Here is a 24,264-nt window from a genome sequence, read left to right as displayed (position 1 = left end):
AGTAGGATTCATCCCAGGTATGCAAGGATGGTTCAACATAAGAAAATCAATTAATGTAATACACCATATCAACAAATTAAAGCAGAAAAATCACATGATCATCTCAATTGATGCAGAGAAGGCATTTGACAAGATTCAACATCCTTTCCTGTTGAAAACACTTCAAAGGATAGGAATACAAGGGAACTTCCTTAAAATGATAGAGGGAATATATGAAAAACCCACAGCTAATATCATCCTTAATGGGGAAAAATTGAAAACGTTCCCCCTAAGATCAGGAACAAGACAAGGATGTCCACTATCACCACTATTATTCAACATTGTGTTGGAGGTTCTAGCCAGAGCAATTAGACAAGAAAAAGAAATACAAGGCATCAAAATTGGAAAGGAAGAAGTAAAACTATCACTGTTTGCAGACGATATGATACTATACGTCGAAAACCCGGAAAAATCCACAACAAAACTACTAGAGCTAATAAATGAGTACAGCAAAGTAGCAGGTTACAAGATCAACATTCAAAAATCTGTAGCATTTCTATACACTAGCAATGAACAAGCGGAGGGGGAAATCAAGAAACGAATCCCATTTACAATTGCAACTAAAAGAATAAAATACCTAGGAATAAATTTAACTAAAGAGACAAAAGACCTATACAAAGAAAACTACAAAAAACTGCTAAAAGAAATCACAGAAGACCTAAACAGATGGAAGGGCATACCGTGTTCATGGATTGGAAGACTAAATATAGTTAAGATGTCAATCCTACCTAAATTGATTTACAGATTCAATGCAATACCAATCAAAATCCCAACAACTGGGCCGCGGTGGCTCAGCGGGCAAAGTGCTTGCCTGCTATGCCGGAGGACCTCGGTTCGATTCCCGGCCCCAGCCCATGTAACAAAAACGGAGAAACAGAATACAATAAAAAAACAAGAAAATGTTTAAAAATGTTTCCCTTTCTTCCTTCCTTCCTTCCTTCTATCCTTCCTTCCTTCTCTCTCTGTCTTTCCTTTAAAAAAAAAAAAAAAAATCCCAACAACTTATTTTTCAGAAATAGAAAAACCAATAAGCAAATTTATCTGGAAGGGCAGGGTGCCCCGAATTGCTAAAAACATCTTGAGGAAAAAAAACGAAGCTGGAGGTCTCGCGCTGCCAGACTTTAAGGCATATTATGAAGCCACAGTGGTCAAAACAGCATGGTATTGGCATAAAGATAGATATATCGACCAATGGAATCGAATAGAGTGCTCAGATATAGACCCTCTCATCTATGGTCATTTGATCTTTGATAAGGGAGTCAAGCCAACTCACCTGGGACAGAACAGTCTCTTCAATAAATGGTGCCTAGAGAACTGGATATCCATATGCAAAAGAATGAAAGAAGACCCATATCTCACACCCTATACAAAAGTTAACTCAAAATGGATCAAAGATCTAAACATTAGGTCTAAGACCATAGAACAGTTAGAGGAAAATGTAGGGAGATATCTTATGAATCTTACAATTGGAGGCGGTTTTATGGACCTTACACCTAAAGCAAGAGCACTGAAGAAGGAAATAAATAAATGGGAACTCCTCAAAATTAAACACTTTTGTGCATCAAAGAACTTCATCAAGAAAGTAGAAAGACAACCTACACAATGGGAATCAATATTTGGAAATGACATATCAGATAAAGGTCTAGTATCCGGAATTTATAATGAGATTGTTCAACTCAACAACAAAAAGATAGCCAACCCAATTACAAAATGGGAAAAAGACTTGAATAGACACCTCTCAGAGGAGGAAATACAAATGGCCAAAAGACACATGAAGAGATGCTCAATGTCCCTGGCCATTAGAGAAATGCAAATCAAAACCACAATGAGATATCATCTCACACCCACCAGAATGGCCATTATCAACAAAACAGAAAATGACAAGTGCTGGAGAGGATGCGGAGAAAGAGGCACACTTATCCACTGTTGGTGGGAATGTCAAATGGTGCAACCACTGTGGAAAGCAGTTTGGCGGTTCCTCAAAAAGCTGAATATAGAATTGCCATACGATCCAGCAATACCATTGCTGGGAATCTACTCAAAGGAATTAAGGGCAAAAACTCAAACAGACATTTGCACACCAATGTTTATAGCAGCGTTATTTACAATTGCAAAGAGATGGAAACAGCCAAAATGTCCATCAACAGACGAGTGGCTAAACAAACTGTGGTATATACGTACGATGGAATATTATGCAGCGTTAAGACAGGATAAACTTATGAAGCATGTAATAACATGGATGGACCTAGAAAACATTATGCTGAGTGAGTCTAGCCAAAAGCTAAAAGACAAATACTGTATGGTCCCAATGATGTGAATCGACACTCGAGAATAAACTTGGAATATGTCATTGGTAACAGAGTTCAGCAGGAGTTACAAACAGGGTAAGATAATGGGTAATTGGAGCTGATGAAATACAGACGGTGCAATAGGACTAGATACAAAAACTCAAAAATGGACAGTACAATAATACCTAATTGTAAAGTAATCATGTTAAAATACTGAACGAAGCTGCATCCGAGCTATAGGTTTTTGTTTTGTTTTGTTTTGTTTGTTTTGTTATTATTATTATTACTTTTATTTTTTTCTCTATATTAACATTCTATATCTTTTTCTGATATAATGCTAGTTCTTCTAAACCGATGCAAATGTACTAAGAAACGATGATCATGCATCTATGTGATGATGTTAAGAATTACTGATTGCATATGTAGAATGGTATGACGTCTAAAAAAAAAAAAAAATGGTCAGCACAATACTGCCTAAATGTAATGTAATTATCTTGGAACGCTGAATGAAGCTGCATCTGATCTATAGTTTTTTTTTGTTTTGTTTTGTTTTTTTTTCTCTTATATATTTTTGTACTTTTTATTTTTATTTGTGTTTTCTCTCTGTGTTATCACTTTATTTCTTTTTCTGTTGTAGTGCTATTTCTTTCTCTAAATCGATGCATATGTACTGAAAAATGATGACCATACACCTATGTGATGATATTAAGAATTACTGATTGCATATGTAGAATGGATTGATTTCTATTGTTGTGTTAGTTAATTTTTTTAATTAATAAAAAAAAAGGTAATATGTCCTTCTCTAAGAATATAAATATCAAATAACAGATATCCTTCTATTATCGTCTCTGTATCGTACTTAGTTTTCCCCTTTCTACAACTAAGTCTGTTCTCTTAGCTTTGTTTCAATCTCTGTGAATTCACTAAGCAGTGTCTCTGTCATTGTGTATGTGAAAGGCTGGCTTTTCACCAAGTAATTCAAAAGAAAAATCAATATATTATCACCAGTGCGTTCCTGTTATGGATGAACTCATATAATTAAGGTAAATGGAGGATCGGTTGTGTGGTTGGCTCATAAATAGACACAGAAACATGCAAATTTTCTTTACTCTGTCAGTGAAAACTACCTGTATGAAGGGAGAAGGGATAAGATCTGTCCCCAAATGTATGCAAAAAGTGGAAATCTTAGAAGGAAGATGAGGGAGCTGCCTTGTGTAAAATAAGGAATGTACCCCTAATGGTAAAAGTATGCTACTGTACAAATGACAGTCACTGCTGGTTTGTCTTAAGTTTCTAAAACCAATAAATCATATAGGTCATTGATGAGGTATAAAAAGTACGGCATGATGGACATTGTCATATTTTCTCCAGAGATTTACCCAACTAAGGGAGGTGGTTGAATGAGTGTGGAAACAAACCAGTGATACTGTTTTGTCCTAACACAGTTTAGAAAGACCCCTAACTTGTTGAAAAATGCAGCAAATCTATGCCAGGTTCACACATCAGTGTCAAAATGGAAAGTAAAGTGGAAAATAAATAGGACATATGTATGTAACATGTTATCATTCTATCACAGTTGTAGACTTTGAAAGGGAAATAATCCAGGCTTCCCATTTTGGGAGAATAGTTAGATGAAGATGAGAACTTTCTTTTCTGACAGCTCAGTGGCCACAGTAAGTAGAGAACACATGAGTAAATATGTATGACAGCTTTGAAGTGGCTGGCACAGTGTCACTCCCACTGGAATTTTCAATGAATGTATGTAGGTTGCTATATGGAAATGTAACATTATCACTTCCAGAGGTATACCTGGGTAGCTGAAGGATAGGGAAGGAGGAAACTCAGATTTTCATTTTAATGCAAGTGTATTGTCCTTGTGGCTCTTACTAGGCAAAAACCCTATTTAACAAAAGAGAAGCATATAATCAGTAATTTCTTTGCTCATGTAGGTACTTGGCTGTGCCCAGTGAGGGTGGCTACTACTGCATGTTGATATCTGAGGTTTGAGCATAGAAAGGCCCCTGGCTAGGGGTGTTTTTCCAGCCAGAGGTGGAAACGCATGGGTCAATGGTAGTCTCACTTCTGTAGGTTGCAGCAGTGTCTGGAGGACTTATGTGAGACCTTTCCATTGGCTAGGGCTGCCTGGTAGCAGGGCAGTCACAGGGACTCAAGACCCTTCCCAGTGGCTAAGGTCTGCCCGAGTGAGTGACCCACATGTGAACCAGGCAGAGGTTCATGGCCTCTTCAACATGAGTAATCATGAAGGCTTCCATGACATTTCTGTGAGTGACCAGTAATCACTAGTACCAGCCTTATTTAAAGGGCTCTCAAGGGGAGGGGGGTCAAAGAAATGGCAAACAGAAGTTTTCAAGCATGCCTGGACCAGTTGAAACAAATACTCAGTAGCAGGCTGCCCACTCCAAGGTCTGTGATGCAGGAGACATTGCCTGTGGCATAGGAATATGGGTCAGTTAAACACAGGTTTGGTTCCTGCCCAGTCCATCATGACCAGTGTGAGAAGGAAACAGACATCTAGGGTTCCTGAGAGGACAAGTGTGAAGACTTTATAAGGTAAAGTCTACCCTAGATGATGCTGTGTGAAGACAGTGTTCCTCCATGCCCAGGTCAGGATATTTGGTATACGTGTCCCAAAAGCTTCTTCAGTTTCTCTTACCAAACCATGCCTACATTTGTAAATACAGATCAATTTGTGTAGTTTGCACAGTGATCAGTTTCACTGGACTCTTGAAGTCCTGTGAGGTCAGAAACCAAGGTTCTTTTGCTTCTCATCACTTTTGACAGGGTGATCAGCACACAGAAGGAGCTCCACAGATGCCACCAGTTCTCTATTGCTTCAGTTCCCACTTTGAACTCTTTTCTTGCCCAGATTGCAAGGTCTTCCTTTAGCCAGTTTCCTCCCAATCTATGACATGTGATAATTTAACTGAGAGTATGGTTGCAGCATCAGAGTCCCCTTGTCTTGTGGCAGGAGAGGAGCCTTCAGCCTAAGGTGTCTAGTACTGTGTGATTCAGATGAACAATTTCTTGAATTTCTTTCATCCCTTCAGTCTCATTGGAAGCCTCTTTGCTCTGAGTCTTCCTGTGGGCCACCACTGGGGTGGTGAAGATAGACAGAGGGCATCCTCCCTCACCTCCGTAGTGTGCCTGGGAGGCAGCTGGTGTAGGGAGGGGACTGCCAGTTTCCCTCCCCACTGGTGGAAGTCTCCAGTGGAGCTGTTTAAGCTTGTGATGGCATTTCCTAAAGGCATGTGTGCATAGGCACGGAGTGGGTCATTCTGGATGGAGCTGCTTTCTGGGCTCCTGAAATGAAGGATTCTCATGAGAGGCTCAGGCTTGAGAAGAGGGAGAGGGCTCCACTGACCCCAGGGCATTAATGCAGACTGAATGCTACCAGGTCTGGGGTGCCTTCTCAGATCATCGTGACAATTCCTCATGCTCTTGTGTGGGTCCAAGGCAAAGGAGGCGTGACTCTTCCCCAGGTAACTGCCTGTGAATGGCAGGTGGGTAGGACACGTGTATGGAGAGCAATGGAAGGCTCCAGTTTGCATTGGCCAAAGGCAAATCTCAAACACCTTGACTTTTGTCTGTGCTACATCTTGGAAAAGTGTAAGCAGAGAATGCATGGAAGGAGTGTGACACCTGAATGACACATATGTGACAAAGCTGCTGCTTAGATTCCTGAACCCGTGACACCTGAGGGATGCTGGAAGAAGGTGTTTGGAGTGAGGGAGATGTGGCCATCCTCCTGCTCTGGCCCATCAGTGTCAGCTTCCATGTGGGGGAAGGGACCCCTTAGGCAGCATAGCAGAAAACCATCTGGCAGTGAGCTCAGGCTCCCTGGTTTCTGCCAGAGGTCCCAGCATTGCTGTCAGCAGCTGTGGGTCTGTGGCCCTTTCCCCAGGGTCATGAGGAGAGTGTCACTGACTGAAGAACAGGGCCACCCAGGTCCTGCTGTGGTGGTGGCAATCGGGCTGGGGAGGGCAGCCTGAGAGACACACGCTTACCATATGATCCTGTCATCCTATTCCTAGGTGTTTAACCAAGGGAACTGAAAACTTATGTTCACACAACACTTGTGTCTCTATATTTTTGCTGCTTGATTTGTATCTCCTAGGTGTAGGACTTTGTGCTTACCCAAGTTTTCTTAACTTTAGATCTTTTTTAGTCATTGCTCTGAGGTTACATATGTATACCAACTTTTTCATATACCAGCATGTGTTCTTGTTTTAATGATTCAAGTAAAATATCGATGACTTACAGGCATGTAAATGATTTAATCCCCCGGTCTTATTTATACGCATTTTACCATAACCCTCCCAGACTATGTCATAATTTTTGCAAAAATTTTGTAAGTATGCTAAATTCATTCCTATAGTAAAGAATTTCAGATTTGCGTAAGACAGTATCACATTTATCTAGATATTCACTATTTCTGGTCCACCTCCATTTTTTTGCAGTTCAAAGCTTCTTGTAATCATTTACATTCAGCCTAAAGGATTTCCTTTGACATTGTAATAGAGCAAGTTTCTAGAGATAAATTTTCCTGTTTTTCTATCTTCTCCAGCCCTGCTTGTTTTTTTTTTTTTTGCCTTTAATCCTTAGAAAAGCACATTCTGCTGCAATACAGTTCTGCATTGATGGTTCTTTTCCTTCAGCATTTTAAAGATGCTTTTCACTCTGTGTTTCCATGCAGGGATCAGGGACCTTCAATTGTTATCTTCCTCCACATAATGGGTGTTTATCTGCTCTTTTTGTAAATATTGTCTTCCTCTTTGGTTTTTAGCAGTTTGACTTTCAGATATACATATGAGATTTTCTGAACTCTTGGGATCTGTATTTTTCATGTAAGGTGCAATGCTCCATCATTTTTTCTCATCTGTTCATTCTGCACCAGCTGTTTCAGACTTTGTAATGAATGTTATAACTTTTAATATTGATTGCTAATGGTTATTCAGATGTTGTTAATTTTTATTCAATCTCTCTGTTCACATTTTCTCTGTCCACTTTGTGTCATTTCTGCTCCTTAATCTCCAAGCCCCCTGATTCTTTCCTCTTCTGTGATTGATTCTACTCAGTTAATTTTTATTTTAGATAATTTGTGCTCAGCTCTAGAATTCCTGTTTACGTCTTTTCATTAATTCTTTTTCTTTGCTGAGTACTTTTTCTGTTTGCTTCAGGAGGATCTACCCCTACCTTGTTGGGCATGGATAGAATAACTACTTTGTCTGATCATTCTTTCTGTGGTTACTTTTGAATTCTGTTGGTTGCATTTCCTCTTGAAAACAGGTCAGTTTTTTCTAGTTCTTTGTGTATTTTGTTGCAGACTTTTGGGTGATATCCTTCTTAGTGTTAGTCCTGTGTTGTAAGACTCATTCAAGATTGTTTTAGCTACTGCGAGGGCTTTGTGATTCCATATGAATTCAAGATTGGATTTCCACTTTTGTAAAATTAAAGCCTACTGGAATTCTTTTTAACATTTTTTAAATTGTCAATACAACCTGTATACTAAAAAGCAATGAATTTTCAAGTACATTTTAACAAGTGGTTATAAAACAGATTTTGAAGTTTGCTATGGGTTACCATGATTCTCCATTTTTTCTTTTTCTTCTGGCTGTTCCAAGACCCTGGAGACCAAAAGAAATATCAACATAATTATTCAGCAGTCATACTCATTTTTTATGTCCTATGTTCTCTGTTATGCTACCTACCCCTTTTCTTTAAATAACATATATACATAAAATACATACTTAAATGAGTTTCACATAGGTACAGTTAACATTATTTTTTTAAGATGAATTTGGACCTGCCCTATCATCCCCTCCTAAAAAAATGCATTTTGTGTGTGAGTCATAATTAGAAATCTTTTCGCTCTATGTACCCTGCTTATTGTGAAATTAATTCATACTTTTTTCTAGTGCTGAAAAGGTTTCATATTCTCACATTTAGATCTCTGATACATTGTAAGTTTATTCTTGTGTGTAGTATAAGATATTGATCCAATTTTATCTTTTTTCCAAATGGCTAGCCAGTTATCCCAGCACGCTTTTTTAGAGACCTGTCTTGGCCACATGATTTTAGATGGCCCCCTTTTCACATGCCAGACCCTCTGTGTGAGTGTGTCCATGTGGACTTAGCACTATCGCCTTGCTCTGCTGTCCTGCACATGCAGGACCATCAAAAATATTTGAAACTTAGGCAAATGGTGAATGAAAATACTACTTCACACTCATGGGAACTGGCTGCCTTTGGTTAGGTTCAGTTATGTGAAATCACCACTATTCAACCATGCTTACCTTACAAAAATAAGCATTCTTTCCTCTGCCTTTACTGGGGCCACTGCTTTGTCTATATTTGGGGGGCACTCCCCTTTCTAATAATCCCTATTCAATACTGTACATTTGAAACTGTAATCAGATCATCTCCCTGGAGATGTGATTTAATCAAGAGTGGTTGTTAAACTGGATTAGGTGATGACATGTCTCCACCCATTTGGGTGGGTCTTGATAAGTTTCTGGAGTCCTATAAAAGAGGAAACATTTTGGAGAATGGAGGAGATTCAGAGAGAGCAGAGAATGCTGCAGCACCATGGAGCAGAGAGTCCAAGAGCCAGCAACATTTGGAGGTGACGAAGGAAAATACCTCCCAGGGAGCTTCATGAAACCGGAAGCCAGGAGAGAAAGCTAGCAGATGATGCCGTATTCGCCATGTGTCCTTCCAGATGAGAGAGGAACCCTGACTGTGTTCGCCATGTGCCTTCTCACTTGAGAGAGACCCTGAACTTCATCGGCCTTCTTGAACCAAGGTATCTTTCCCTGAATGGATGCCTTTGATTGGACATTTCTATAGATTTGTTTTAATTGAGACATTTTCTCGGCCTTAGAACTGTAAATTAGCAACTTATTAAATTCCCCTTTTTAAAAGCCATTCATTTCTGATATATTGCATTCCAGCAGCTAGCAACCTAGAACAAGGGGACACCCTCTGTGTTCTGGTAGGGGTTCATCTCTGTCTTTTTTATGGGAGCACACTTATGTGTCCATCATGAGAGGCATTTCCCTGTCTTTGTTGGGAGGCACTTCTCTGTGTCCATGGTGGGGGGGGCAGTCTTCTGTCTTTTGGGGGGCACTCTTCTGTCTTTATTGGAGGACTTTCCTCTGTCTTTTGGGGGGCACTCTTCTGTCTTTTGGGGAGCCCCTCTCTATCTTTGTTGAGGGCACTCCTCTATATTTGGGGTCACTTCTCTGTCTTTGTTGGGGGCACCCCACTGTGTGCATGAGAGTGGCACATCCCTCTGTCTCTTTTTGGGGGGTGTGGGCTTCTCTGTGTCTGACATGTGACTCCCAGCTTCTGAATCTGAGGACAGAAATGTAGATATTGGCTCTGGTACAGAAGCAGAGCCCTTAATGGAGCAGTGAAGAAAGTTGGAGATGACAATTCCCTCCCCCCTTAGCTGTTGAAGTGTGAAGAGTAAGCCATGCTTTCAATAACAGATTTTCTGGTTGTGCATTCTCTTGGGGGCAGAGAGTGAAACTCAGGCCATGAGAGATGGATCTGTGTGGGTAGGGGGACTTGGTAAGATGGGGGACTGGCCCTATGCTGGGGTCCCACCTGTGAAAAAGGTGCCATGGTGCCTAGGAGTCCTGGGGTAGGGTCTGCTAGGTTCCCCCAGGCCTCGTTTTGTTTCTTCCGCATCCCTTGACTTCCCCTTCTCTACTCCCTCTCCTTTCCCCTCCCCCCTCAGGTGTGTCTCCTCCTCAGAGCAGGGAGGTTCTGTGACTCCCTGAACTGGATTATGAGGTGTCTGGGGGTTGTATCACTATCATGCCAGTCAAGGCATAGCCTACCTACTTGTCTTGGCTTTGGCTGACAAAGGAAGGTTTACTTCCTTTTCTGCTTTGCCTAGACTGTTCTGGAAAGTTTATACCCTTGGATAACCACATCTTAACCTGGACTAGAGGTGAGGATGGGGCAGCTGACAGCAGAGGAACCAGCAGGGGTGGCAGACCCAGGGTCTGTAAAGGGTGTGGGTGACTCAGGGGTCCAGGAAGGGTACAACAGCTTCAGGGGTGACCGGGAAGTACATGGAGGATCCCAGGGAGAAACAGGTAGGACTTGGTGATTGAAAGGGGGATCCAGAAAAGGCACAGTGGTCCAGGGGACTCCTGGAAGGGCATGGCAGGTTATAGGGGGAGCTAGGATTGGTGTATTGGACTCTGGCAATCCAGGGAGGCTGCAGTGGGTTCTAGTGACCTATGAGGGGTACAGTGGGTCCTAGTGACCCAGGAATGCTGTGGTGGGTTTAAATGTCCCAGGAATGCAGGAGTGGGATGTAGTGACCCATGAAGGGTGTGGTGAGTTCTAATGATCAAGGAAAGTTTCAGTGGTTTTAGTGACCCAGGAAAGCTGAAGTGGGTACTAGTGATCCAGGAGGGACACAGTCAGTTACCCGGGAATGGTGACATGAGTTCTAATTACCCAGGAGAGGTGCAGCAGATTAAAGTGATCCAGGAATGGCAATAGGCTCTAGTGACCCAGGAAGGGTTCAGTGGGTTCTAGTGGCCCAGGAAGGGCACAGTGGTTTCTAGTGACCCAAGAAGCACAGAGTGGGTTTTTATAATCCAGGAAGTGTGCAGTAGGCTGTAGTGACACAGAATGCTGCAATTGATTCTAGTAACCCAGGGATGACACAATGGGTTATGGTGATTTGTGGGTTTTAGTGATCCAAGAAGAACCGAGTGTGTGCTAGTGACTAGGAATGCTGCAGTGGGTTCAGGTGACCCAAGAACAGCACAGAAGTAATAGAAACAGAGAAATGGTGCGGTGGGTTCTAAGACCCAGAAGGGCACAGTGGCTTCTAGTCACCCAGGAAGGAAACAGTAGATTCTAGTCATCCAAGAAATGTGTAGTAGGCTCTAGTTACTCAAGAATGGTGCAGTGATTTATAGTAACCCAAGAATGGTACAATGGGTTCTAGTGACCCAGGAATGCTGCAGTGGTTTCTAGTGACCCAGGGAGGGCAAGGTGGGTTCTAGGTATCCAAGAGGGGTGGGGTTAGATTCTAGTGACCCAGGAATGGTACATTGAGTTGTAAGCTCCAGGAAGAGTGCTGCAGGTTGTAGTGAGCCAGGAAGGGCACAGTGAAGTCTAGTGACCCAAGAATGACACAGTGGGACCTAATGACACAGGTATGCTGCACTATGACACAGCAATGGCACAGCAGTTTTAGTGAACCATAAAGGGTGTAGTGGATTATAGTTACAATGGAAACCAGAAGGCTACAGTGGATATCTCTGACCCAGGAATGGTTCAGTAGATTCTAGTGACCCAGGAATGGTACAGTGGTTTCAGTGACGATGGAAGTGCATAGTGGGTTCTTGTGACCCAGGAATGCTGCAGCGGGTTCTAGTGTCCCAGGAAGGAAGGATTGGATTCTAGTGACCCAGAATGCTGCAGTGGGTTTCTTTAACCCAAGAATTGTGCAATGGGTTCTAATGACACAGGAATGGCTCCATGAATCTGGTGACCCAGGAAGGACACAGTGGGTTCTGGTGACCCAGGAAGGCCAGAATGGGTTCTAGTGTCCCATGAATGCTGCAGTGCTTTCTTGTGATCTTTGATTGTCACTGTGGGTTTTTGTGATCCCAGTATTTTACAGGATTGCTGTAGTGGGGTTTATTGACCCAGGAAGGGCACTGTGTGTTCTGGTGACCCAGGAATGGCTCAGTATGTTCTAGTGACTCAGATGTGGTTCAGTGGGTTCTTGTGACCCAGGAATGCTGCAGTGGGTTCTAGCAATCCGGCAATGCTGCCATGGGTTCTAGTGATCTCAAAATGACAAAGTGGTTCTAGTGACCCAAGAATGACACAGTGGGCTGCTAAAACAAATACCATGTGATAAGTTTCTGTAAACAATGGAAATTTATTGGCTCAACAATTCTGACACTTGGAAAATGTCCAAACCTGAAGTATTAGAAGACAATACTTTCTTCCCCCAAAGATCATCACATTCCAAAGCTGACTGCCAGAAACCCTTGGTCCTGGGCTTTTCTATCCCATGGCAATCCACATAGTGGCGTCTCCTCTTCCCTGAGTTCTGTTGACTTCCACTTCTTCCTGTGGCTCTCCTTCCATCTGTGTCTATTTCATTTTACTCATAAAGGACGCTAGTAATATGATTAAGACCCACCCTGATTCAGTTGGGTTACCCCTTAATAGAAAGTACCTCAACAAGAGGTCCCACTCGCCTTGGGTCCACACCCAAGCATTGAGCTTAAGAACAGGTTGCTCTGTTGAGTAGGGTTCCAAGGTTTGTGTCCAGGTTGAAGCTATTCTAAATGAAGCTGATAGGAACAGTTTTGTGTGAGCTTATTGCTCTTCCCAGGCCAGTGCATGTGGTGGTAGGACCCCTGCTTGTGGGGAGCAGAGAGGCTTCCCAGTGGGTAGTCAATCTAACTGGGTGCCCCTTGATGTTCCATCTGCACACCCCAGTATCTTGCAGTAGAGAAAGGGAGTCCCAGACCCCAAAGGGAAGGGAATAGTTATCTAGCACCTCTCTTTAGTGGAGATCCCCTAGCAAGGGGCTCCCCTTGCTGGTGGTGCAGCCTGGCCAGGTGGGGTCAGCAGGATCCCCATCAACCAGGCTGAAGCAGACCACCTGGGCCTCTGAGGAGGGGTTGGTAAATGCTGGGCTTGGGCATCTGCTTCTTTCAGATAGGGGTGCAGTGCTGGGGTCCTCATCTCCCTGCTCCCTGCAGGGCTGTCCTTGGTGGTCTCTGGCACTCTTCCCAGGGCCCGTGATCACACTGAGTGGAGCAAAGCAGGAGGATGTGGTTCTGACAAGTACACCACTATTTTCTTGTTCACCTCTCTTCTACCATTTCTGCACTTTTGGAGCAGGCAGGATGGCTGCCAAGGGCCCATTCACCCTGGGAGGAAAGAGGATGCATGTTGGGTGGGCAGCCTGCTGTCTGGTCCCACTCTCTGTGAACTGCTCGTGTCTTCCAGCACCTGCAAATCTGAACTGGAAAATCACGTTTCCTTTCTTTTGCACATATTTCAAGCTTTGTGCAAAGAACATTGAATTTTGATTCCCAGAAGTGCTTAAGATCAGGCCCTGCCAAAAGGGTAAGGGTGGGACTAGGTGAATGCCCTAACCTTGTCTCTGCAGATAGAAATCCACTTCCTGTGGGGCACTCACCCTCTTTCTCACCCCCCAGGTACCCTTATTATCTCTGCACATAGAAAGCTCATGACCCGGATCTGAGGGCTTGTGTCAGAGCTCAGAGGAGAGCACATTTGACATCATCCATGAGGTACTGGGAGGTTCTCAGTGGGCCTGGGGAAGAGGCTGCCTCCACCCCCACCCATCCACCCACTGACAGTGTACCCCCATTCAAATCTCTGTTATCAGCTCTTCTTTATGTTGTTTAAGTTAGTGTAGAATTAATTTAGATCACATTGAACTTCCAGAAATAGTTTTCATCTGCTCAGCCTCTTCCAAAATAACACCTCCTCTTTTCTGTAAGGGCTTTGGGGTGTCCTCTTTAGACATCCCTGTCCCCTCATAGCTCCATCCCATCGATAAAGGTAAGCCTCTTTCCCCCTCTACACTTCACATGTGCCAGTGTCTCCTCCATACCAGCTTTGCTGCTTCCTGAGGCTGGATTCATGATCTCACTTGTTGTCTTTAAGGCTCTCCCCACTCACTTCAAATCTTCCCCAGAGTCTCCAGGGCTCCTTTCACATGTGCACATGTGTGTCTCTGTGTGTATTTGTCTCTATGTATAATATTTGTATATGTGCTTATATGTGCACTATGCATGTGTGCATGCTTGTATGTGTGCAAGTGTGCACATTTATTTGTGCACACACATGGTATCTGTACATGTGTATGTATGTGCACACAAGCACATGTGTATGTGTGATGATTTGCACTCATATTCATGATTACTTGTGTACCCATGCATGTATGTACTTGCACAAGCATTTGTGTGCACAGATATCTTTGCACTTGTTTGTGCACAGCTGCACATTGACCTCTTCATGCACATGCCTGTGTGTACTTGTGCACACATGTGTCTATTCCTCTGTGTAGGTGTGTTTTCCTAACACCTGAGTGGAATTCTTGAGGTGAATATGGTAAAGCATGAGCCTCACAGTCCCCTGACTGGGAGTGGAGTTTATCCACCATGGACACCTGGTCTTAGCACTGAGTTGCAGCCCTGACATCACTAGGAAAGTCCTCAGAAGGGAGAAAGGATGAGGAAGGTGGGCAGTCATCTCTTCAGGGACCAGGGCAGGTTGCACAAGCCATGGTGAGGCCCAGGCAGAATGAGGATGGGTGCCCAGCTCAGCAGGATGCTGCTCACTGGGCCACATGAGGTAGTCATTCAGAAGCAAATGTGAGTGCACAGAGGGTCCCAGACAAGCATTTGTCTCCAGAGGAAAGAATAGAGATGGGCCTGGCTCAGGATCAGTGAAGTTGAATGCTGGCTTCTTGGTGTCTTTTTAGATGACTGTCCCTGTGCCTGGCTCTGGGTGGTGCTGAAGTGTAGCAATAAATAAGACCAGTCCTGCCCTTATAGCCTCATGCCCCATGACAACAGGGCTGTGCTCATGCAACTGGGAGCCCCTCCCCCCACAATGATGCACTGCTCCCTGGAGGTGGGGGCCACTGTGCACGGTGGAGAAGAGAGGACGTAGTATGGCAACCTCTACAGAGCACTCAGTAGTGGCAGGGCCAGATTCCTTGTACACCTGCCACCTAGGCTGCATATAAAAAGTCCAGGGTTCTGTCTCAAGCACCAGGATGCCCCTGATGGATCTCAGAAGTGATGGTTGGGCTACTTGTCAACTCAGTGCTGACTGACTAACTGTGAGGAGCCTGTAGGACTTCCAGAGAGAAATCAGGTGGGCAGGGTGGACATGGAGGACCCAGCTAGGATGACAGTTGGGGTGCTTGGGTGGCTGGATGTGGGGACCTGGTGGGCCCAGAACTGGCTCTTGGCTGCAGGAGACTGGAATCCCTGTTACCCAGCTGGTATCAGGGTTTGCTCTGCCCTCCCACAAACCAGGCTGGTGAAGGCTGGGTCAGGTCTAGGCCAGGCTCACCAGGTGGGTCCAACCTGGCCCCAAGCCTATGAACATATCATGCCAGCATCCCACTTTAGTGATGCAGGTGGTTGAGGAGCCCTGGGCAAGGTGGGGGTACAGATTGGAGAACTGTGGGGTGCTGGATGATGGCCCTCTGTGTCCTCACCCTTCCCTACCTTCAGATGGACACCTTTGGCAGGAGCCAGCGAAGAATTGCCCCAGATGCAATGGCCAGCAGGGCAGAGCAGAAACCGCCTCGGCGTGCCGGAGAGAGTGGCTGGACCATGTCTTTGCACCCCCTCCAGGTGTTGGCCTGGGCAGTGCTGGTGATCATCGTTACAACTGCCTTCATTTTCTTCATTCCCTTGCTGCCTGACTTCTGGAAAGATATAGCCTTCATGGTATCCTTTAGACGCACCTGCCTTCAGGGGAGGGGAGCTGAGAAGGGTGCCACAAACCCGCCTAGCTAAGGCCCTGCCCACCTGAATCCTCCCCACACACCATGGTTCTAGGAAGGAGGGAGGGGTCTGCATTGGGGAAGAGGAGCCCCTTTATTGTCCATTGAAGACTCACCGTATGCCTTGGCCAGTGTATAACCTGGAGCCGTTACCAGACCCGTCTTCACATCGTGTCACTTAAGATGGTAGAGGTGGTCCAGGGAAGGGCCCAGCTGGTGGCTCTGTGGGAACTGCTGGGTAGGATTGTTTTGCCTCTGGTGGCTGGGAGGCCCTGGGCATATTTATATCTTGCCTAGTGTTGTTGGGTATCATGGAGGCTCGTTTCAAGCCCAGACCTCCAGGTAAACCATGTCAGGAGCCACCAGACCACGGCTCGAAAGGTTGCTGTTGGGATGGGTGTGCAATGGCAGTTGGGCAGGGAGCCTGCACCCAGCACCTGGGGCGCACCCGAGGGTGGATGGTCATGGAGAACCCCCCACGTCCAAAGACCCCCCACACATCTGAGGGTGGATCCACAGAGTGGGATGGCACGGAGATCCCTGCGTTTCTCAGGGTGGGATAGCACAGAGTCGTGGCTTGCCTGCTTCAGCCTGTCCATCTTGGGAGTCTCGCGCTCGGGTCTAGAAAAGAGAACCAGATGCGTGTGAACTCTGGAGAGTCTGGCAGGGACATAGGGAGGCAAGAGTGAGTTGGAGCTGCACCTGCAAACCTACAGCGGACCTGAGCTTGTCCAGCCTTCCAGATAAACCTCTGGAAGGTCTGCCTCACTGTCTTTCCAGGACTCAGTGACTACAGCCAGATGCTCTTTTCCTTAAATGTGTCATTATGACTTTCAGAAAAGGTAGGGAGCAGTGCAGTGGAGCCCCACATGCCAGTCTCAGAGTCTCTGTCTCCAGTGGCTGCAGGAACACAGCATCACACATGGGGTGGCTTAAAACCTCAGAAATTGGTTCTCTTGCTTTCAGAGGCAGGAAGTCTGAAACAAGCGGTGTGCTGGCAGCACCCCCTCTGAGGACTCTGGGGGTGGGTGCTCCCCTCTGCTTCCTGCTTCTGGGGTAGCCATGATCCAGGATGCCCCTGGTCCCACGAACATCCTCAGTCTCTGCTCCATCGTGTGGCCCCTTCAGCTCTGTGTGTGGGTCTGCCTGTTCTCTTCTTATAAAGACACAACTGTTCTTATCAGGGCCACTGACCCATCTGCCTCCCCTTAGCTACTCATGTCTTCAAGACCCTTTTCCAAATGAGGCCCCAGTTTTAGGACCAGGGGATAGGATGTATAGGTAGCTTTATGGGGACACGGCCACCACCACCTCCTCCCCATCACTCAGTGCCCACCATCAAGATTCTGCATTCCTCTATTAGGTACACTTACACTGGGGAATTTAACAATCCCAGACATGTGGAATGTTCCCTGTAAGTACTACCTTTCATTTCCATGTAAAAAGAACTTTTTAGTAAACAACTTTCAATTTTGAAATACTTTCAAACTTATAGAACAGTTACAAAGATAGTGCAAACCATACAGAGAACTCCAATCCACTCCTATTCCCCCAGACAGCCAGATCCATCAATTTAAACATTTTGCCACTTCACCTTTTCATTCTTTAGCTATCCATCCATCTATCTGGTTATCTGTCTTATTTATCAATCCATTTTTTCTGAATACTTGAGCATAGGTTGTAGGCTCCTTGAACACCTAATACTTCCTTGTACATTTCCTAGGTATAAGGATATTCACTTGTGTAATCACATTGAGAGCAGTTATCAAGTTCAAGAAATTTAACATTGCTATAAAGCTTACACTCTATATTCTAAATTTTTCACATGTCCCCAAAATGTCCTTTTATGCCTTTTCTCCTCCCTGGTAGCTCATGTCCAAGATCACATGTGGTACTTAACTGCCATTGCCTCTTTAGTTGCTCATTTTTAAAAACATTTCTGGGATCACATACAACATAAACCCTCCTATCTTTCCCAAGCACACCATTAAGTGGTTGAAATACCTCCACCACCTTTGATTACCGAAACTATCCCATCTCCCCAAACAGAAGCCCTAAATCCATTTTTCATTACCTCCCCATTCTCCCTGTCACCACCCTTGGCAGCCTATACACTAACTTCTATCTCTAGGAGCTTGCAGGTTCTTCAGTAATTCAACATCTCAATATACAACACTCTCACTCACTTAGATATTGGCATACCCAAACTATGTTCCCATACCCCAGAAAAACATGTTCTTAAGTTAATCTGGTCCTCTGGGCATGAGCCCATTGTAAGTAGGACTGGATGAGACTGCTTCAGTTAAGGTGTGATCCAGCCAAATCAGGATGGGTATTAATCCCTTTACAGGTGTCCTTTATAAAAGAGAATGAAATTCAGACAAAGATAAAAATCTACATATGGAGCAGCCAGAAAAGGATCAATAAAAGAGAAGGAAGAGACCAGGAGATACCACCACATGCTAGGCCACATGACAAGCTAAGGACCAGAGATGGCCTGCAGGCAGCTCAGAACACAGTGTCAGGGAGACAGCATCGCCTTGATGATGCATTGATTTGGACATTTTCCTGACCTCAAAACCATGAGCAAATAAATTCCCATTGCCTAAGCCAATGGTATTTGCTTGAGCAGGCTAGGAAACTAAACACCCTACTTTTCTATAGTTCTTACCATAAATTATGAATTCATATATTATGAGTTCAAAACCACTGATTTATCACTACATTTTATGTGTTTGCTTTTAGGTCCTGTAGGATTAAAAAGTGGAGTTACAGGGTGGTACAATGGTGGCTCAGTGGCAGAATTCTTGCCTGCCATGCTGGAGACCTGGGTTTGATTCCCAGTGCCTGCCCATGCAAAAAAGAATTGGAATTACAAAAAAATACAATAATACTGGCATTTTTGCATATTGACAATTTGCAAAAATCTGTCATATAGTCACCAGAGATTTTACTTCTTCAGGTGGCTTCAATCTCTTGTCTGATGTCCTTTCTTTCAACCTGCAGAACTCCCTTTAGCATTTCCTGTACACTTGGTCTAGTGGTGACAAATCCCTCACTTGCATTGATCTTGGAATGTCTTAAACTCTCCCTTATTTTTGAATGTCAGTTTTGCCACATACAGAATTCTTGCTTGGCATTTTTGTACTTTCACTTGGCCAATTCCACTATGTCATCCTACTGCTGTCTTTCCTCCATGGATGCTGATGAGAAATCAGAAATTGATCTTATTGAGATTCCCTGATACATGACACATTGATTCTCTCACAACTTTCAGAATTCTGCCTTTGGAATTTGACAGTTTGATTATAATAAACTTTTCTGCTCCTAAGGCTGGGCGACTTCAATAATCTTATCTTCGAGTTTACAGATTCTTTCTTCTGCTAGCTCAAATCTGTTGTGGGACTCCACAAGGGAATTTTTCATTTTTGTTTCTGTGGTGCTCAGTACTGTATGTTCCTTTTTTATAATTTCCATTTTTCTATGGATATTCTTTTTGTGTTCATCTATTCTTTTCATGAATTCCTTTAGTTTGTTGTTCATATTTTCCTTTACCTTCTTGAGTTTATTTAGGACCATTTAAAAAATCCTTTTGGTATGTCCCAGATCTGGTTCTCCTCATGGATAGTTTCTGATTGTGTAGCTTTCTCATTGACCTGAGCTATCACTTCCTCTTTGCATGTTTTGTAAACTTTTGTTGAAACCTGAGCAGTTTGATATTTTAATGTATTCTTTGCTGGAATTTAGACTCTGAGCTGTCTGTTCCTTAAACTCGTATCCAATTAGCCTTCTCACTGAACTTTTCTTGAATGCCAGGAGCTAACAGAAAAGAAAAATATGGAAAAATAGAACCGAGCAGCTGAAGTATAGGGGCCCCCTGATCCCCCTGGACATGGATCTGGTCTTGGGCCTGTGCTTGTGGGCCTAGAGCTCCCCTGTCTACTCGTCTCTGAATGTGCCCTCTCCCCTGTGTTCCAGCTTCCAGGCTGCTCCAGAAAATCCCATGAGTAGATTGGCTTAAACAATGGGGACTTGACTGCTCTTGGCTTTGAGGCCAGGACAAAGTCCACCTTGGAGTGATGCTTACCCCAACGAAACTGGCCTTCTGTGGCTGGGTCCTGGCCTCCCTGTACATGGCAAGGCCCCTGGCACCTCCCTGGCCTCTCTGTCCTCTCCCAAGTTTCCTTGAATTCCAGCTTCCTGCCTCCCCTGGCTTTCGCTCTCTCTCTAGCTGCACTTCACTCTCTTATAAAGGACTTCAATCTCAGATTAAGACACCTCCTGATTGGGCATGGACCACCCTAACTACTCACCTCATTCAAAGCTCCTGCTCAGTATGGGTCACACTCACAGACCTGGATTAACTTTAAGAACATGTTTTTCTGGGGCACAAATGGTTCCAAACTGCCCTACCCAGGGAGATGCTTCCTCAGAGCCCGGGCCCTTCCCTGTATGTTCCACAGCCAGCAGGCCCCTGCCCCGTGCCTCACAGCTGTCTGCTCCCCTCCTGTGTCCCCCAGGAAAGCTCATGGGCGACATTCCACTGACAGGGCAGGGTGTGGAGGCAAGGCCCTAAGGCACTGGCAGACCCTGGGGTCCCTACTTCCACCTGTGCCCTCAGATCTGGGACCAGGATCTGCATGGATCAGGGCCAGTTCTAGGCTGGGGCAGGGCAGGGACCCTGGGCAGGGTGCCTGAGTGATGCCGCATCTGAGTAGCTCTGTCTTGCTGTGGCTTTCACTCTAATTCTGCAGGCGTTTACTAGTTTCTGGGCTTGAGAAGGATGATGCTTGTAGTTGTTGTGGGTTGAGCAAAGCTCCTCTGGGGAGGGAGCTGGCAATGCCTCACTCTGCCATCTTGGTCACAGGTCTTTCCATTTCCCTAGTCTTTGGCCAGTGCTTTGTGCATATAACCACCATGCTGGTACTTCACCTCAACAGTTACACAGCCTGTTCAATTAGTGTATCAGTGTGACCCTTGGTGTCCATATGGATTTTTTCCCAGTGCTCTAGATGCCTTTTACAGATGCTGGGTTACCTGAGGACCTTGTCCTGGCTGTCATACACACACACATGAGATGCTGTCCTGGGGCTCTCACAGCCCATGATGCGCCCCTTTCTTTTGCCTTCCATGCCTTGAATGGGTGAGAGCAAGCAGGCCCTTTCTCATGCAGGTCACTCAGTCTAGACAGGGCTAACTCTTCCTGCTCTAAGTGCTGGAGATGTCGTTGAGGGAAGGATTTTGGTACTGAATCGGTATCATTAGTAGAGTGGGCTATTTATCCTTTCTGTTTTGTCATGTGACTTCTGTAAATGCAAACAAGCTAGCTCTTTACCTTGACATATTCACTGAACCTGGTACTACCGAGATAAAATTATGTCTGAAAGTAAAAGCAGAGAGACTGGAGAGGCTAGCCTCCGAGGCACACAGCCACTCTTCTAGGCCAGAGGCCGTGGGGAGCTGGGGTCAAGTCCCAGTGCAGGAGCCCTGAGCTTGGCAAGGGAGCAAGGCGGCCTGCAGGCGTTCTCCCCAGTGGAGACCCTCCTGCCAGATTCCCAGGTGTGTGTCCCTGGAAAGGCGCATGGGGTTCCTACAGCAGTGGCCGCTCTGCCCTAGGAACCCAGCTGGAACCTCCTCTTGGCCTCAGTGCCCCGGGAGTAAGGTCTGACAACTCTGCAGGGCTTGCCTCAGAGTCTGGGCTGGCCCAGTGCCATGTCCTCCAGGCCTCCACCACTGGTGGTGACTAGGAAGGGGCCACACCTGGGCCCACAGTGCCCCTTTCTGACCGCAGCAGAGGCCACCTCCTCATTGTCTGTGCTGCCCTGACATGTGTCCACTCTACCTGTTACCACACAGACAGGGTGGCTCCACATGTCTTCACCCAACACCGCTGGCTGGGGTCAGTGTACTAGGATAGTCCCAGGCCACACCAATAGAATGAGGAGATAGAGCAAGCAGGAGGTGGCAGGTCAGTGCCACCCCCTCTGTCCTGCTCCCTGGGGATACCTTCTGTCTGTGAGAAGTGACCACCCAGGTCATGCCATCCAGGCTCTCAGTGCCCTGCTTGCTGGTCCAGGGGGAGGCAGTGTGGGCTTGGAGACTGGGGCTGGCCCTCCTCCACTGGACCATGGGGTCCCAGCCATGTACAGGAGCTGGAGTCTGTTGGCTCAATAACAGGGGCCAGGCAGTTCTGGTCAGGGTAGCCAGGGTATATGGTTGCTATATCTCTCAGCATCCCCCTCACAAAGAGATTGGGGGGCAGTGGAAGACAGGGGGAGAGGCAAAAGAAGAGAGGAGACTCATCCTGGGACAGGGGAGCAAGGAGCTGCTCCCAGGCTCAGGAGGGACAAGCCCTGGTAACTAAGACATAACAAGGCAGCAAAGGTGTTTCTGTGGAGTCTTAGAGTTGCAGTTCAGGGAGCACCCCAAATCATGTCCCCTCTTAGAATTTCCAGGAAAGGGTTTTAAAGGAAAAGAAGATTGGACAAAAGTTGTTTCTGGTTGATAGATACATGGGGTGCTCCAATTGCTCTTCAGTTTAGATGTTTAACTGAGTCCTTTATCTTGGGGTTTGTTTCTGGTCTCAGTGTCTGTGGGTTTTGAGGACACTGCTGCCTGGGCCTCTGGTTCCTGGGGCAGTCTGTGATCTCTGCTGAGACCTGCCAAGGCATCACCCCCAGAATGGCCCTGACTCCATTTTCAAATCTCTTAGCCGTGCAAGTCTTTTGTTTTATTTCTTGTAACATTTCCTCCTTTTGACCAAGAGTTTCTCTAAAAGTATCACAGATCAACAATTGGTATCAATCCCTTGCCTCCAAGAAGGCTCAGCCTTGCACACTGTGTCCCACATAGGGGGAAAGTAGTGAGTTTATTTGCAGAATTTGCTTTGTCAGGGGCACACTGGGGCAACAAGGAGGGTGGGGGTGTCTCCTAGGAATTAATTAGCTTACTTTCATCAATACAGAAATAATTTTCTTAAGTGCAATCTTACAGATCAAGGACTTGGTGTGTTGGCTGGCTTGGGAGGTGGTTGCAGCGGTTGTTCTGGAGATGGGTGAATGAACACGTCATGATGGCAGTAATAAGAAAAGGGATTAGCATGGATTGAGATATGCTGCAAGTCCTGTCTCCCCAGGATCCACAATTTAGCCAACTGAGTTCCAAGCTTCAGGGTTCCCTTGTTCATAGAATATTTGCATTTTCTCTTTCATGTTTTTAATATTCTGCAAAATTTCATCTGATTGGTTTGCATCCAGGCATTGTTCTCTTAAGATAGCATGTGTTCCACCTTGCTGAGCTGTGAGGATGTCTTGGATTTGGAAGGAAAACCTCCCTAGGCTACCTGCTCTGAACTGTAATTTCTCTATTGCCTTGATGGCAGCATTGGTGATGCCCTCAAGAGTTCTAGACAAGTTTCATATGACTTCCATAGTTGAGGAATTCAATGGAACCAATCAAATCTTCTTAGAAAATTGAGCTGTACTGGGCCTTTCAACAGGTGGGTTGGAGTTCATGCTGTCTCTTTTAGGTCAGAAATGATTTTTGACTTGACAATCAAAGTATCCTGGATTAGTTTAGTGTTTTGTTGTTGTCTTGAAGTGACCCCTCCTTTAGATCAGGACATAAGACAGTCACTGTTTCAGGTCCCTCTCCATGCTAGTGGTGAAGCTATATAGGCATTTTTTCACCTAAGAAGAAATATTCTGTGCTGGCCAGACTGCAAGAGAAAGTGTTACCTTTAATACATCATTTTGGTTCATGCCTCACTCAACCCCCAGGCATACAGGCATCTAGAGGATTTCAGGCAAAGTATAAAACTTTGTGGGGCCTGCTGGGATATGAGCAATGGATACTGCACTGGGAATTGTTATAATGGGGTTAAGGGTGGTCAGGAACTAACTTGTGTCCAAATGAGGCCTGAGAATAGGTTAGGTAGACAGTATGATTTTCAGAGTAATAGATAAGGATGACACTGTTGTTCCAATGTCCTGAAAACTTCCTAATGTAGAAGAGGCTGTTTTTCTTAATTTGCAACAGTTAGTGTCAAGGTCCCTTCATCAGTCACATTTGATTATTGTGTCATTGTGGAAAGGATGTCATTGACTTTCCTCTTGGTCATTCCAAAGGATTTGACTGAGAAGTTGGCTGGAGTGGTTCCTGTGCAGTTGTCATGGTTTATCCAAAAGGAGGAATTCACTGTGCTCTGGGTATGTGCTATGGGGGCCTATCATGGTCAGGTTCATGTGTCAAGGTGGGCAGATGATGGTGCCTGGTTGTCTGGTCAGGCAAGCACAGGCCTGTTGCTATAAGGATATTTCATGAACTTAAATCTTGACCACATTGGCTGCATCTGCAGCTGATTACATT

At 45.2% G+C, this 24,264-nt stretch overlaps 1 protein-coding gene across 9 annotated transcripts in view; it reads left to right on the top strand.

Moving 5' to 3' along the window:
- LOC143656395 (putative palmitoyltransferase ZDHHC11B) overlaps positions 1 to 24,264 on the top strand; it is a 106,981-nt gene that overhangs the window by 44,645 nt on the left and 38,072 nt on the right. For 5 of the 9 annotated variants that reach the window (XM_077128492.1, XM_077128491.1, XM_077128489.1 and 2 more), the window contains one exon: positions 15,623 to 15,841. In XM_077128492.1, the coding sequence (XP_076984607.1) occupies positions 15,623 to 15,841 (219 nt within the window). Of the gene's footprint in view, positions 1 to 4,415; positions 6,639 to 9,502; positions 10,306 to 13,564; positions 13,661 to 15,622; positions 15,842 to 24,264 lie in introns of those variants that run through there. The other 4 variants (XM_077128494.1, XM_077128493.1, XM_077128495.1 and 1 more) reach the window with 4 other exon arrangements.

The sequence above is a fragment of the Tamandua tetradactyla genome, chromosome 14, assembly GCF_023851605.1.
Source record: "Tamandua tetradactyla isolate mTamTet1 chromosome 14, mTamTet1.pri, whole genome shotgun sequence".
NCBI classification, from domain to species: Eukaryota; Metazoa; Chordata; class Mammalia; order Pilosa; family Myrmecophagidae; genus Tamandua; species Tamandua tetradactyla.
This window is presented reverse-complemented; position numbering and strand designations above follow the sequence as displayed.